Source organism: Chiloscyllium plagiosum, chromosome 1 (genome assembly GCF_004010195.1).
Source record: "Chiloscyllium plagiosum isolate BGI_BamShark_2017 chromosome 1, ASM401019v2, whole genome shotgun sequence".
NCBI classification, from domain to species: Eukaryota; Metazoa; Chordata; class Chondrichthyes; order Orectolobiformes; family Hemiscylliidae; genus Chiloscyllium; species Chiloscyllium plagiosum.
In genome coordinates this window covers 66,436,377-66,451,538 of record NC_057710.1, presented here as the reverse complement: position 1 = coordinate 66,451,538, position 15,162 = coordinate 66,436,377, and the positions used below count along the sequence as shown (strand labels likewise).

General features: G+C 42.0%; 1 protein-coding gene across 1 annotated transcript in view; it reads right to left on the bottom strand.

The window, feature by feature from the left end:
- Positions 1-8,159, bottom strand: part of itga1 (integrin, alpha 1) — a 226,037-nt gene extending 217,878 nt beyond the window's left edge. The window contains exon 1 of the mRNA XM_043688299.1: positions 7,890-8,159. Coding sequence (XP_043544234.1) covers positions 7,890-7,932 — 43 coding nt within the window. The 5' untranslated portion in view covers positions 7,933-8,159. The remainder of the gene's footprint in view (positions 1-7,889) is intronic.
- Between the last annotated feature and the right edge of the window lie 7,003 nt (positions 8,160-15,162).

Genomic DNA, 15,162 nt, shown 5'->3' with positions numbered 1-15,162 from the left:
CAATATGTATTACATAGAAGGTCAAGGGTGGCAAATGTATGGGAACATCACAATCTAGAAGTTTCCCTCCAAGTCAACTTGGTACTATATCACCATTCCTTAACTGACACTGAATCAAAATCCTGGGACTCCCTTTCTACGTATGCTGTAGGTGTACCTATAACACAAGGCCTCCAACAACTGAAGAAGGTGGCTCAGCACGGAGGGCAGTTAGGGATGAGCAATAAATGATGTCTTGCAGAGGTTACCTACATTTCATGAATGAATAAAAATGCCTGTTTCAGAGATATCAAGAAAGTTTTTGTAGCTGTATCATTAACTAGTGTTAGAGCTAGAAACATTAAGGAGAAGGTGGATCAGCCAAATAGAATGCACGTTCATTAGTGCGAAGCAAACAGCTGAATTTATCAAAATAAACATATCCTTTGTTCCATTCACATTTTAATGAACAGTAATGAATTTCTGTGCATTACGCACATCCCAATTTTAAACTTTGCTGCACATTGGATGGAAGTGAAAAAAACTTATTGTTCAAAGTTTGTGAGAAGATTTGTAGCTCGGGTGCTCGTTGTTGTGGTTCCGTTCACCGAGCTGGGAATTTGTGTTTCAGACGTTTCGTCCCCTGTCTAGGTGACATCCTCAGTGCTTGGGAGCCTCCTGTGAAACATCACAGAAGTGCCTCACAGGAGGCTCCCAAGCACTGAGGATGTCACCTAGACAGGGGACGAAATGTCTGCAACACATATTCCCAGCTCAGCGAACAGAACCACAACAAAAACTTATTGTACCTATGCACTGAATGCAGTGAACATGTGGCCTAATGCTGTTACAGTACAATGCAATGGAAGTGGACCATGGAAGAAACATAGTAAAGAAAAATGCAGGATGTGGACTGATGCTATTTAGCCAATATTCCAATTTCATCGAGTTAGTAAATAGACAGCCTAGAGCAGTCAGAAAATCCCAGTTTGCTGATGTACAGAAAGGAGTCATGTGTCTGCAGCAAATGACTAATTCACTTGATTCCTGCCTTTCCATATAATTCTGCGCAATTTTCCTTTTCAGATAGCTGTCTAATTCCCTTTTAAATCTTTCAAGTGAACCTGTCTTCACCACAGTCTGAACTTGTGCATTCCAGACATCAGTCACTCTGCATGAAATAAATTTCTTCTCATGTCACTTTGACCAATTAATTGAAATCTCTGCCTTCTTATTGTTGGTTAAAAATCACACAGCACCAGTTATAGTCCAACAGGTTTAATTGGAAGCATACTAGCTTTCCTTCAGCAGGTGGTTGTCAAGGAGCGACGCTCCGAAAGCTAGTGCTTCCAATTAAACCTGTTGGACTATAACCTGGTGCTGTGTGAGTTTTAACTTTGTACACCCCAGTCCAACACCAGCATCTCCAAATCATTCTTATTCTTGAACAGTTTCTCCCAACTCTGTTCAGACTCCTCATGATTTTGTAAAGCTCTGTTAAATCTCGCTCAGCCTTTTTTTCTCAAAGGAACACGGTCTTAACTTCTCCAATTTATCATCATCACTAAAGTTCTTCATCCCTGGAACCATTCTCATGAGTCTTTTCTGCACTCAAAACAAATGCTTTCACATCTTTCCAGAAGTGCTGTGGCTAGAATTGGAGACAATACTCTAGTTGAAGCTAAACCAGGGCTAAAATTAGGGAAGAAATTCAGTCTGTCTCTAACAAGTTACAGTTGTACATTAGTTTTACAAATATCTGAATTATGCACAAAAATTATGATAAAGGCAATGTTTGATTGAGATCACAAGCATTGTAATCAAGATTGGGAAAGTTCAGGTTTAAATGTATTAACTACAGAATCCATATGATGTAATATTGTGAGGGAGATGTCATTTGAGTACATTTCTGCAAATTACAGACTTCAGAGTTGCACTATGATGCTGCTTTAATTGACTGGAAATAAAGCTGCATTTTGTGTGATTACTGTTAAGAATGTCTGCAATGAAATGTTATTCAAAACATTGGCAAGACCTCTCCTGACCAAAAAAAAACACACTTTTTTCTATTGTAGTTAATTGCACAGCATTTATGAAAAGAGTAAAGGAGGGCATGATTCTATGTTTGCTGCTGAAAAGGTCTCGTAGAGATTGATAACATAAGAGAAAAAGATGTTACCTTGGGGACAGGATTCCCCTATATGGGGTCAATAGTAAAACACAACACTGGGATATAACTTAATTCTGCAAAGTGCTCACAGAAAATCGGCCCAAAAATAACAAAGCCTAAAAGTAGCAGGAAAGAGATAAGTAAAACCACAATGCCTGTTTGTTGTTATATAAATTGAATAAATATTAAATCTTGCCGTACTGAAATCAGTTCCTTGGTCAATTCCTAAATGCCAGACTACTGGCTGATGAAAAGATGTTTACAAAACAAACATATGTTGAAGGCAGATGTAATATGAAACTTGGGCAAAATTACCAAGAATAGGCATGTTAATCTAGCCAGTCTTGCACTCAGAGTTTGGAGACTACACTTTATCACAATAACAAAATGTGCTAGCAAACTGTGTGCACAGTGGGTGAATTTTTCTAGCTCCTGTTGTGCAAGATATCTGGCCCACTATAACCATATATCAAAATTCATGAACTGTGCCACCATTATTTTCCAATGCACACCAACAATTCATTGGGTAGTTGTGAGCTAGTTGTGTCTCAGAACATTTGCTCTTGGGCTACTATGCATCCTTATTTGTATACCGGAGACTAATACCTAGAGTTCCTCCTTTCAGTTGTACAGTCTCTGTTCCTTGCCTTCAAACTAAAGTTTTGGTTTCAAGTTCTAATCCATGGAATTAAGCACAAAATCTAAGTTTGATGCCATTGCAACAAAAGGGAGTGTTGCTCTATGTGTAGTGCCATATTTCTGATAAGACATTGTAGATATGCCTAATCAAGTCTCACAGTTGATTGTAAGGGTAAATTCAATGGTGGATAGGCGCAAGGCATTAGAATTAGGCGAATGAGAATAGGACCATTTGGCAAGTTATATACATTACTGAGGAAGTTAGCAAAGATAACATGGAGAAAGATGATGAAGGAATTAAAGCTAAGGATGAGAATGTTAAAGAAAAGATGTTGGGGGAGTGATGTAGGTCAACTGAGTCAGAAACCAAAGGTTGGTAAGACAGGATAGAATATGATATTATATTTGGGATTCAGACTTTGAAAGCCTAACCATTCTTGTTGACATAACTGAATGGATCTGAAAATGTGTTGCTGGAAAAGCGCAGCAGGTCAGGCAGCATCCAAGGAACAGGAAAATCGACGTTTCGGGCATAAGCCCTTCTTCAGGCTTGCAGCCATAACTGAATGGATTGCAAGCTCACCTCTTATCATAGTTTAGAGTCATAAACACGAGTGATGTGTGGGTCCAGAGTTCACTAAAGCACAGGGAATTGGGAATTCAGCGGTTCACCTCAATCTACTAAGCTTTAACTATGCAGCATGCATGGCTGCCACTGCTTGACAGAATTGTTTTGCAGTCATGTGGGGAGTAGGTCGTGGTAGTGAAGCCAGTTCTGAGAGAGGAAGAGGGATGCCAATGGTGGGTGCGAAGAACTATCATGATGGAGGGGGTCAAGCTCAGGAGCAGGTAAAGAATTGAACAGTGGGGAGGGATGCTAATTCTGTGGCCTGGGTTGTGGTGTTGCAGGTAGGGGTGGAGGTCAGGTGGTTAGTCTCATATATCTGTGTGGGGTAGTGGTAGTGGTTGCAGGGAGGTTTAAAGATGTGGGAGGGAGAGAGATTGGTTTAGAGACTTTTGAGGAAAGGATTGTAAACTTGAGTTGGGAGGTGAAAAATCAGAGGCTCAGGAAGACCAGGCATCTACAGGGAGATTCCGAAAGTTGGACAAGAACGAAGCACTTCAGCCTCATTGTCATATTTAAAGTGCCAACCTTGGTGGGATGTTTGGCCTCTGCTAACACTAGAAGTGAGCAGAGGCCTTAGTTACGATGTGGCTGCATTACTTGATTCCACTCTCTTGATAATGAACCCAGCTCACAATTGGGTTGTAGCCAGTGTAGGCAGTCTGCTTTCATCACAACTGAGAAGACAACACCCTGAGCACTGGAGCTGGTCCGGTGAAGGTTGTGTTTCTTGCACATGGGAACGATTAGAGAAATCTGCTTTCATCCACTTGTTATAATGAGCGGAAGGAATTGCAGAACAATTTTGAACTCTTGACAATGATAAGGAGCAAGGGAGATTTTAAATGAAATCCAAACGCGGAACTTTTGTTTAGTAAAAAAAAAACTGTACGAACCTTCCAATTGATTTATCTGGCTTTTTACACGTCAATCCGTTTGTCACTGTACTCTGAAGGGTTTATTCCCTTTCAAAATGTTCAAAATAATAAGCGGAAATCCATTAATAATGCTCCTTAAGTGGGAATTAGAGCAGTCATTCAAAATGCTATCAAGTGTAATGAGTTGGCAGGATGCTTCACTGAACAATAACGGTACTGCTCGGAACAGAGATACAAAACAAAAGCAGTATCTTGTTCGGACAACTAGAGACTATTAAATGTGATGCAGCATTCGCTCGGTTTGATCGCCTCATTGGATGTTCTATCTTTTTCCATCTTACATAGAAATAAGGCGATGAAAAAAGAAACATACTTGGAAAAAATATTTCTTATCCACCGAAAGGGAGAAAGCATTCAGTATAATCAACAGTGACCTTCACCACATTACAGATATAGGAAGGAGACCAGAATTGCATGCAATATTCCAACAGTGGCCTAACCAATGTCCTGTACAGCCGCAACATGGCCTCCCAACTCCTGTACTCAATACTCTGACCAATAACGGAAAGCATACCAAACGCCTTCTTCACTATCCTATCTACCTGCGACTCCACTTTCAAGAAGCTATGAACCTGCACGCCAAGGTCTCTTTGTTCAGCAACACTCCCTAGAACCTTACCATTAAGTGTATAAGTCCTGCTAAGATTTGCTTTCCCAAAGTGCAGCACCTCTGAATTACAGATGAATTGCTGCTGCCGGACGCTTGAATAACTTCTATTCAGTTTACTCTTGTTTTAATCTCTTTACAATTTTCACTGCTTTACAATTATCAGCTTTTTGTTGCACCCCTGTAAAGATTGCCTGCATTGTCCATTCGGAGAAGAGCATTCTGGCCATCTGTGCAGAGAAGTAGTTCTGTATCAGCCCGGTCAATTTCTCTTCTGTGATATCGCTTTGTTCAATAAGCTGCTTGTCAATTTCACCGCAGTCCTCGTTTGTGGTCTCTGACTCATTGGGCTCAATTTGTCCAACAGCTTCTAAGACATAGGAGCAGAAGTTGGCCATCTTGACTCTGATCTCCAGCATCTGCAGTCCTCACTTTTGCCTAGTTGATTTTAACCTTACTGCGAATCGTCTTGCAAGGATGCCTACCTTGAAGATGTTCTCCTCCTCTCTCTACAAAAATCTCAGTGAGTCTCTCTCTCACTGCAGCCCCCAGGTCATCTCCTCTGCCTGAAGCTGTTCAACCATGTCCTGAAACAGACTCACTACCACAGCCACATCTGCTTCCTCAGTGCCTACTGCAAATCTTCCTTCCCAACTACAGCTCCACCATCCTCTCCAACCTATCACCTTCATCCCCATCTCCATCCACCTATTGCAATCTTATCGACCCTCTCCTCAGCCCCAACCCCCTCCCATTTATCTCTCCACCCTGGAGGCTCCCAGCCTCATTCCTGATGTCAACTTTCCTGCTCCTCAGATGCTGCCTGACCTGCTGGACTTTTCCAGCACCACCCTAATCTTGACTCTGATCTCCAGCATCTGCAGTCCTCACTTTCGTCATTCAGCCCATCATGTCTGCTTTGCTGTTCCATGACATCATGGCTGATCTGATCATCCTCAACCGCACTTCCCTGCCTTCTCCCTAAAGCCCTTGTTTCCCTACCTGATTAAAAATCTGTCTATCTCAGTCTTGAATATACTTAATAACTCAATATGAACTGCTCTCTGTGGTAAAGATTTCTCTAGATACACACCCCCTCTCGTCCTAGACTCTCTACAAGGGGAAACAACTGATCCCAACCTACCATAACAAGTCCCCTAGGAATCTTGTATGATCCAATAAAGTCATCTCTCATCCTTCTACATTCCAATAATACTGTCCCTCTGTGCCCAGTATTAATCTAGTGAACATTTTCTGGATTGCCTTTAATATTACTATATCTTTCCTCAGATAACAAGCCCAAAACTGTTCACAGTATTTAAGGTGTAGTATGACTAGTGCCTTGTATAGTTTTAGAAGAACCTCCCAACTTTTATACTCCATTCCCTTGTAAATTAAGATCTAGATTCCATTTACCTTCCCTATTATCAAGTGAACTTGGATGCTAGATTTTTGTGGTTCATGGATGAGGACTCCCAAATCTCTAGCTTTCTGCAGTCTTCACCATTTAAATAATGTCTAGCCCTTCCATTCTTCATGCTGAAGTGCATAACCGAACATTTCCCCATATCGTATTCTACCTGACAACTTTGTGCCCCCTCACATCTCCAACCCTACCAAAACCACACCTTTTCTGGAGTTACTAATACACTTTGGTTGTAGCTATGAATGAAGACCAAAAAATCCAAGGCTCAGCCTGTAATTGTTGCACATCCACATGACACACATTCAAATGGGATCACAATATGTTGAGAGGAAATAAGAATTTGAGTAGACTTTGCCTTTTCTCATCCAGTAGGACAGCAACCAACTGTCAAAACTCTTCAAGAGCCCTAACTGAAATCACCAAACCCGTCAGTACTGAGAATCTTCATAACTTTGTTCCATGTGAAATGTTTACTAACTCAGCTACTAAGCGGCTGGGTGCTAACAATGTTCAAAAAACAATAACAGACAGAATTGTTTACACCTTAGAGATGTACTATATGAGCTTATCGCACTGCAACCATTGTCAAAATGCAATTGAAATATTGACTAGACTTTTTTGCATGTACAGGAAAATGCCTTAGTTACGATGTGGCTGCATTACTTGATTCCACTCTCTTGATAATGAACCCAGCTCACAATTGGGTTGTAGCCAGTGTAGGCAGTCTGCTTTCATCACAACTGAGAAGACAACACCCTGAGCACTGGAGCTGGTCCGGTGAAGGTTGTGTTTCTTGCACATGGGAACGATTAGAGAAATCTGCTTTCATCCACTTGTTATAATGAGCGGAAGGAATTGCAGAACAATTTTGAACTCTTGACAATGATAAGGAGCAAGGGAGATTTTAAATGAAATCCAAACGCGGAACTTTTGTTTAGTAAAAAAAAAACTGTACGAACCTTCCAATTGATTTATCTGGCTTTTTACACGTCAATCCGTTTGTCACTGTACTCTGAAGGGTTTATTCCCTTTCAAAATGTTCAAAATAATAAGCGGAAATCCATTAATAATGCTCCTTAAGTGGGAATTAGAGCAGTCATTCAAAATGCTATCAAGTGTAATGAGTTGGCAGGATGCTTCACTGAACAATAACGGTACTGCTCGGAACAGAGATACAAAACAAAAGCAGTATCTTGTTCGGACAACTAGAGACTATTAAATGTGATGCAGCATTCGCTCGGTTTGATCGCCTCATTGGATGTTCTATCTTTTTCCATCTTACATAGAAATAAGGCGATGAAAAAAGAAACATACTTGGAAAAAATATTTCTTATCCACCGAAAGGGAGAAAGCATTCAGTATAATCAACAGTGACCTTCACCACATTACAGATTGATAGATAAACTATAGTTGTCTACTGTGTACAGCAAAATTAAATCTTAACATCACCTCGACAAACTTCATAATCTCCTGTAACTCCGAAATTCAAAGATATATCTTCTTACCTACGACCAGAAATAGAGCAGTGGTGTGGAGCTTCGAGAACATGGTTGATTTCTTTTAACAGCTCAAAGAACAGGGAAACAGCGTTTTTGACCTGAGACCGGGAGAAGTGATCCGTCTGAATTCAACTTGTTCCAGTGACAAGTTCTTAAAGTTCAGTGGCAGTTAGCGCAAGAAATATGAGGAAATCTCCAGGCATTTCCTGTTTGGCTGAAATGACAGAGGATAAAACTCGACTCCACACTGCATTTGGAATGATGACCATGCAGGCTTTTGGATGGATTGGAAATTGCCCGCGGCTGCAGGGTAGAGGCGCATTAAATTTCACTCACATGTTTGCATCGAGCGCACGATTAAAATCAGTGCCCGGATCTCACATCTTACTGTAACTGGGGGTGGGTGAACTGATCCAACCAGTATGACAGGGCTCAAGTTGAAAGAGTTCCCCAGAGTGAATGAAAGGAGCAATTCAGAAAGTCTACAGAGATGTATGACCAACATATGAAAACACACACAGTCCCGGCTATTATAGCCTCGTTAAACTCTCCAGATTTATTTTAAATTCTCTATCCTTGACCGCAGACTCACTTACTACTAATGAACGTCACCAACATTATTAAAAGGGCGAGCGCGTTTTCCTTCAGTACTTTAAGAATCGAAATAAATTTTATTTGTGGCCAAGTGGCAAAGATTAACAAGAGAAAATAGGTTACCGACGATTGGTAACCGCACGTTAAGCGAGTATGTTTTTCACTCAGAGATAGTGAGCACTGTCCCTGTGCGGCGCCAAGTTATTAGAGAAAATACGTTATTGGTGGGAATGCACTTTTTTTGTTAAAAAAAAAAGCTTAATGTTTAAATGCCTGAGAAATAACAGCATTTGCTGTTACTCCATGAAGCTGGTTCTGGAAAGGTAACGACCTCGGTCAAGAGGCTAGAAAAGGGGAGGATTGATTTCAAAACCAGTGCTGCACGGTGGTGCAGGGAGTTCTGAGAAAGATGAAACCGAATATCTGAGTTGATCTAATTTGCAGGAAATCCCGAATGGAGTCCAAACAAATGGACTCAGAAATATTTGCTGTTTAACATTTGCTGAGTGATCCATCAATGACGGGAGGTAGGAATTAGTTTGGGGTTCTGGCTAACTGGGGGTCGATATGAATACATTACTGTTTATATTTCAGAGGAAGGAAGTTTCATTTTTCTACAGAGATGGGAAGACATTCTCTCTCTCAGAGAGTGTCTGTGGAATTTTCTTCCCCAGTAAACTGTGGGTCAATGAATTTGTTCAAGGCTGAGCAGGGTTTTGGATCAAGTCAAGGATTAAATGGAACATACAGGAAAGTGGAGCTAAAATCAGATCAAACATGAATTTGTTGACCATAGAACAGGCTTAATGGGCTGATTGGCCTGTTACTGCTGCTTTCACCTGCAGGAAACAGTAGCTGAGAGGAGGTGCTGTATTTGTCCAAATTGTTTGGGACTGAGGTCAACACTTTTCATGCTGAATGGTTAAGTTCTATCCTAGACTAGACGAAGGGTTCAATGATAGTCTCAGTCCACCAATCTTCTATTCAAATTTGTAAAGAATGGCTCATATGAGCCATGATTTTTACAATGGGGTCAATCGCCTACCCTCCTGTGACCATTGCCAATATGGGATAATTGAACCACTGCTGTTCAATTTCAATGCTGAGAGGCTGCAGGGTGACTTGGACATGCTGGCTGAGTATGCAAGTACTTGACAAATGCAATATCATGTGGCTTAATGTGAGATCATCCACTTTGGTGGCAAAACCAGAAATATAGATTATTATATAAATGGCAACAGTTTAGTAAAAGGCGAGGCGCAACAAGATCTGGGTGCCACGGTGAAACAGTTGTCCAAAGGTGACATTCATGTATGGTAGATGGTGAGGAAAGTTATGGCATGCTGGTCTTCATGGCAAGAAGATTTGAATATCAGAGTAAGGATATCTTGCTGCAGTTATACAAGGCCTTGGTGAGGCTACACCTTGAGTATTGTGTGCAGTTTTTGTTTCCTATTCCGAGAAAGGACATTCTTGCTACTGAGGGAGTCCAGTGAAGATCCACCAGACTGATTCTCAGGTTGGCAGGACTGATATATGAAGAAAGGCTGGATTGACTGGGCCTGTACTCGCTGGAATTTAGAACAGTGATGGGGGGAATCTCATTGAAATACATAAAATCCTGATTGGACTGGACAGGCTAGACGCAGAAGAATATTCCTGACTTTAGAGAACTCCACAGCTGGGGATCACAGTCTAAGAATAAGGGGTAAGCCATTCATGACTGAGATGAGGAAGAATTTCTTCACTCAAAGAATTGTGAACCGTGGGCCTCTCTACCACAGGAAGCTTTTGGGGATGTTGTTAGATATATTCAAGAGGGAGCTAGGCATGGCGCTTATGGCTAAAGCGATCAAGGGCTATGGAGAGAAAGAGGGAGCAGGATTCTGAGATTGTATGATCAACCATGATCATATTGAATGGTGGTGCAGGCTCGAAGGGCCAAGTGACCTACTCCTGCCCCTACTGTCTATGCTTCTATGTTTCAATGGTGTTACCAACACTGAAACCCCACTATCAACATCCTGGGTGTTACTATTGACCACAACTCAACACAACCAATATTAACGTAGTGCCTCCAAGAGCAGGTCAGGAATACTGCCATGAGTAACTCACCTCCTGACTTCCCAAAACCTGTCCATCATGTATATAGCACAAGTTAGGAGTGTGATGGAATATTCCCCATTTGTCTGGATGAGTGCAGCTCCTACAACTCTCAAGAAGCTTGACACCATCCAGGACAAAGTAGCCTGCTGGATTGGCACTACATCCAGAAACATCTACTCCCTCCACAACCAATACTCAGTAGCATCAGTTTGTGTACTATCTACGAGAAGCACTGTATAAATTCACAAAAGATTGTTAGACAGCATCTTACAAACCTATAACCTCCTCCATGTAGAAGGACAAGGGCAGCAGATTCATATGAACACCACCACTGCAAGTTCCCCCCCAAGCTAGTCACCATCCTAACCTGGAAAAAATTGCTATTCTTTCACTATTGCTAGGTCAAAATCCTGGAATTCCTTCCCTTAGAATATTGTGGGTCGACATCATATGGACTGCAGCAGTTCAAGAAGGCACTTTCTCAAGGGCAACCACAGATGGGCATAATGTGGGGCCAGCCAGCAACACACATGTCCCAAGAGTAATTAAGATAACTGGGACTGCTGTATCACTGCCCTGGGCAAGAGGTAATAATTCTGTGGAGCATGAATCTTCTGTTACTTATAAGGTGATAGGATCTGCATCTCTCAGCACTTTCACTTAGCCAGTTCCCTTGTATTGCATTTCTGCCAGACTGTGAACCACAGCACTACACCCATGATAAAGTGGATGCTCAAGGTCAGCATCCATGGTCATCTGCAGTGTCCCCTAGTGTAAATTAACTACCTTATATTAGCCATGCTGTAGTCACTATGTAAGCACTGCTTAGAAGTACTAGGTCAAACAAAGACAATGTTTAGACAGGAAATAGGGGAGAATATCAAGGTGAATGGCTCAGATCTTTGTGCACTACATCCCCTATATCATGCTCCCTCTACATCACCTCTCTCACCTTTGCTGCCTATGCTTCATTTCCAAATTATGTTGCAGCCAGTAGGTACTCCCACTTTAGTCTCAATTATTGAAGCAGACTTTAATCTGACAGACTGCCTTACTCAGTTTTCTTCGTTGCTACATCTCAGCATCACTTCCTTAAAAATCCATAACCTTCAAAACACTTTAGGAACTAGCTACATGAGTAAGTCTATTGATTCTGCATCAGCAAAAGTAAGTCAAAAACACTTCACTTAGAAATTGTATGGAAACCCTTTAAGGAGTCCTAATCAGAGGTTACTCAGGCAATTGAATGCCCATTCTCCTGAGAGTGATCGATAGAAGATGTGGCTGGACTATTATCTGTTAAAAATAATGATTTTCCGTTTAAAGCCTATTTGACTACGAAGTGAGATTCTGACCTCATAGCATTTCCCTCAAACAATGCTTACATCTGTTTCAAAACATTGCCAACAAGTACCTCTAAACTATTCTCTGGCCTCCATAATTACTGTTTTTGCAGAGCTCTGTTACAGTCATAGAGTCCTGTAGCACAGAGACAGGCCCTTTTACCCAAAGTGGTCCATGCCAACCAAAATGTCCGTCCACACTAACCCCATTTCCCTGCACTTGGCCCATAGTCTTCTAATCCTTTCCTATCCATGTATTTGTCCAAATGTCTTTTAAATGTTTTTAATGTACCTGCCTCAAACTCTTTCTGCTGGCAGCTCATTCCATATGTGTACCACCCTCTGTTTAAAAAAGTTGCCCCTCAGATTCCCATTTATCCTTTCCCCTCTAAACTGATGCCCTCTCGTCCTCAATTCCTCCACCCTGGGAAAAAGACTGAATGCATTCACCCTATCCATGCCTCTCACAATCTTATACACCTCTATAAAGTCCACCCTCGGTCTCCTAAGCTCGAAAGAAAAAAGTCCTAGTTTGTCCAACCTCTCCATATTGAGTTCAGGCAACAAACTTGTAAATTTTTTCTGCACTCTTTCCAGTTTAATAACATCCTTCCTATAGCAAGGTGACCAAAACTGAACACAATACTCTCAAGTGCGGATTCACCAAAGTCCTGTACAACTGCAACGTAACTTCTCAACTTCTATACTCAATGCCCTGACTGATGAAGGCCATTGTTCCAAAAGCCGTTTTCACTGTCCTGTCTACCCTGACTCCACATTCAGAGAACTATGAACCTGAACTCCAAGGTCCCTCTGTTCCACTACACTCCTTAAGGCCCTACCATTCACCATGAAACTCCTACCTTGATTTGACTTTCCAAAATGCAAGACCTCACACTTATTTATATTGAACTCTATTTGCCATTTCTCAACCCACTTCCTATAATGACCAAGCTCCTGCTGCAATTTCTGATAACCTTCCTCACTGTCCACCATACCACCTATTTTAGTGTCATCAGCAAACTTAGTAGTCATGCCTTGTACATTCTCATCAAATCATTGATGTAGATAACAAACAGTAATAGGCTCGACACCGACTCTTGAGGTATGTCACGGGTCACAGGCCTCCAGTCTGACAAGTATCCTTCCACGATTACTCTCTGCTTCCTACCATCATGCCAATTTTGTATCTAATTTGCCAGCTCACACTGGATTCCATGTGATCTAACCTTCAAGAACAGCTTACCATGTGGAACCTTATCAAAGGATGATAAAGTGAGCACTGCAGATGCTGGAGATCAGAGTCGAAGAGTGTGGTGCTGGAAAAGCACAGCCGGTCAGGCAGCATTCGAGGAGCAAGAAAATCGACGCTTCGGGCATAGCCCTTCATCAGGAATATTCAGATGCTGCCTGACCAGCTGCGCTTTTCCAGCACCACATTCTTCTGAACCTTATCAAAGCCCTTACTGAAATCCATATAAGCCTATGTCTACCACCCTGCCCTTGTCAACCTTCCTGAACACTATGTTGGACCAAGTCTGATTCACCAACAAGAAAGAAAACCTGCCATTACCCCTGAAAATTCAGTGCCATTATCATCACTAAATCCCTCATTATCAAAATCCTGGTAGATACCTTTGATCAAAAATTGAACTGGTCCAGTCACATAATGAATAAATGAATGATTCATTGTCAGGTATATCCAGGGAGATACAGTGAAGAGTGCTCTGTTGCCATAATCTGGTGTCATTTTGAGAATGAAAACAAAGCACTTAGGTCAAGTTCATCTTCATGCCAGGGTTTGAAATACAACTGCAGGACTTCTGCAAGGCCCATGCTTCAGGTGTACCATGGCCAGGAGACCCTGCCTCCCCATTGCTGCAGCCAACACTGTGCCGCCATTCCAGTAGCCCACACATTGGACTGATAAGCCAGGAGTCACCATTACAACATTCTGGCCAACTCGACTCCAGTGAAACATCCACCAAGAAAAACGCGGGACCAGAAGCTTTGAGTTCAGGTTTGGCAGCCGACACCAGGTGCTTATGTAACTTCCCAATCTGCATTGACTCATTTCAGTGGAGTATCTAAAAGCTTTGGCTACAAGGGCAGGTCAGAGGTGAGGAATTATGCAGTGTGTAACCCACCTATTACTCCCCAAAGCCTGTCTACCATTTACAAGGCACAAGTCATAAATGTGATGGAATACTCCTCACTTGCCTGGGTGAATGCAGCTGTAACAACACTCAAGAAGCTTGACACCATCCAGGACAAAGCAGCTTTCTGGATTTGCACTCCAACTGACATCGCTGGCATTTACGACCTCCACCATGGTGGCAGCAGTGTATACCATCTACAAGCTGCACTGCAGTGATCCACAAGAGCTCCTGCAGCCTCTACCATCAAAAAAGATAAGGGCAGCAGATACTTGGGAATACAATCTACAGATTCCTTTTCAAGCCACACACTATACTGACTTGGCACTAAATTACATTTCCTTCAGTATCACTGTGTCAAATCCTGGAACGCCATCCCTAGTAGCACTGAAGTTTGTGGGCGGCACGGTGGCACAGTGGTTAGCACTGCTGCCTCACAGTGCCAGAGACCCGAGTTCAATTCCCGCCTCAGGCGATTGACTGTGTGGAGTTTGCACATTCTCCCCGTGTCTGCGTGGGTTTCCTCCGGGTGCTCCGGTTTCCTCCCACAGTCCAAAAATGTGCAGGTCAGGTGAATTGGCCATGCTAAATTACCCGTAGTGTTAGGTGCAGGGGTAAATGCAGGGGAATGAGTCTGGGTGGGTTGTGCTTTGGCGGGTCGGTGTGGACTTGTTGGGCTGAAGGGCCTATTTCCACACTATAAGTAATCTAATCTAATCTTGTATTGGCGTCACATGGATTTCAGTGATTCAAGAAAGCAGCTCAACACCACCTTCTCAAATTAATTCAGGATGGAACGTGGAGCATCTGCAGGCCCATGGCTTAAGAAAGGACTGTAATATTTAACTTTTAACTTTATTTCTTTATTTTTCTATTTTATACTAAGAACTGTAGTGTTGAACTTTTTAACTTATTTCTTTACTTTTCCAGTTTGTACCTAAGATTTTGTACCTCATAAAGTCTTAGAGTTAAAAAGCGTGGAAACAGACTCTTCAGACAACTCATCCATGCTGACCAGGTATCCTAAATAAATCTAGCCCCATTTGCCAGCATTTGGCTCATAATCCCTCTAAACCCTTC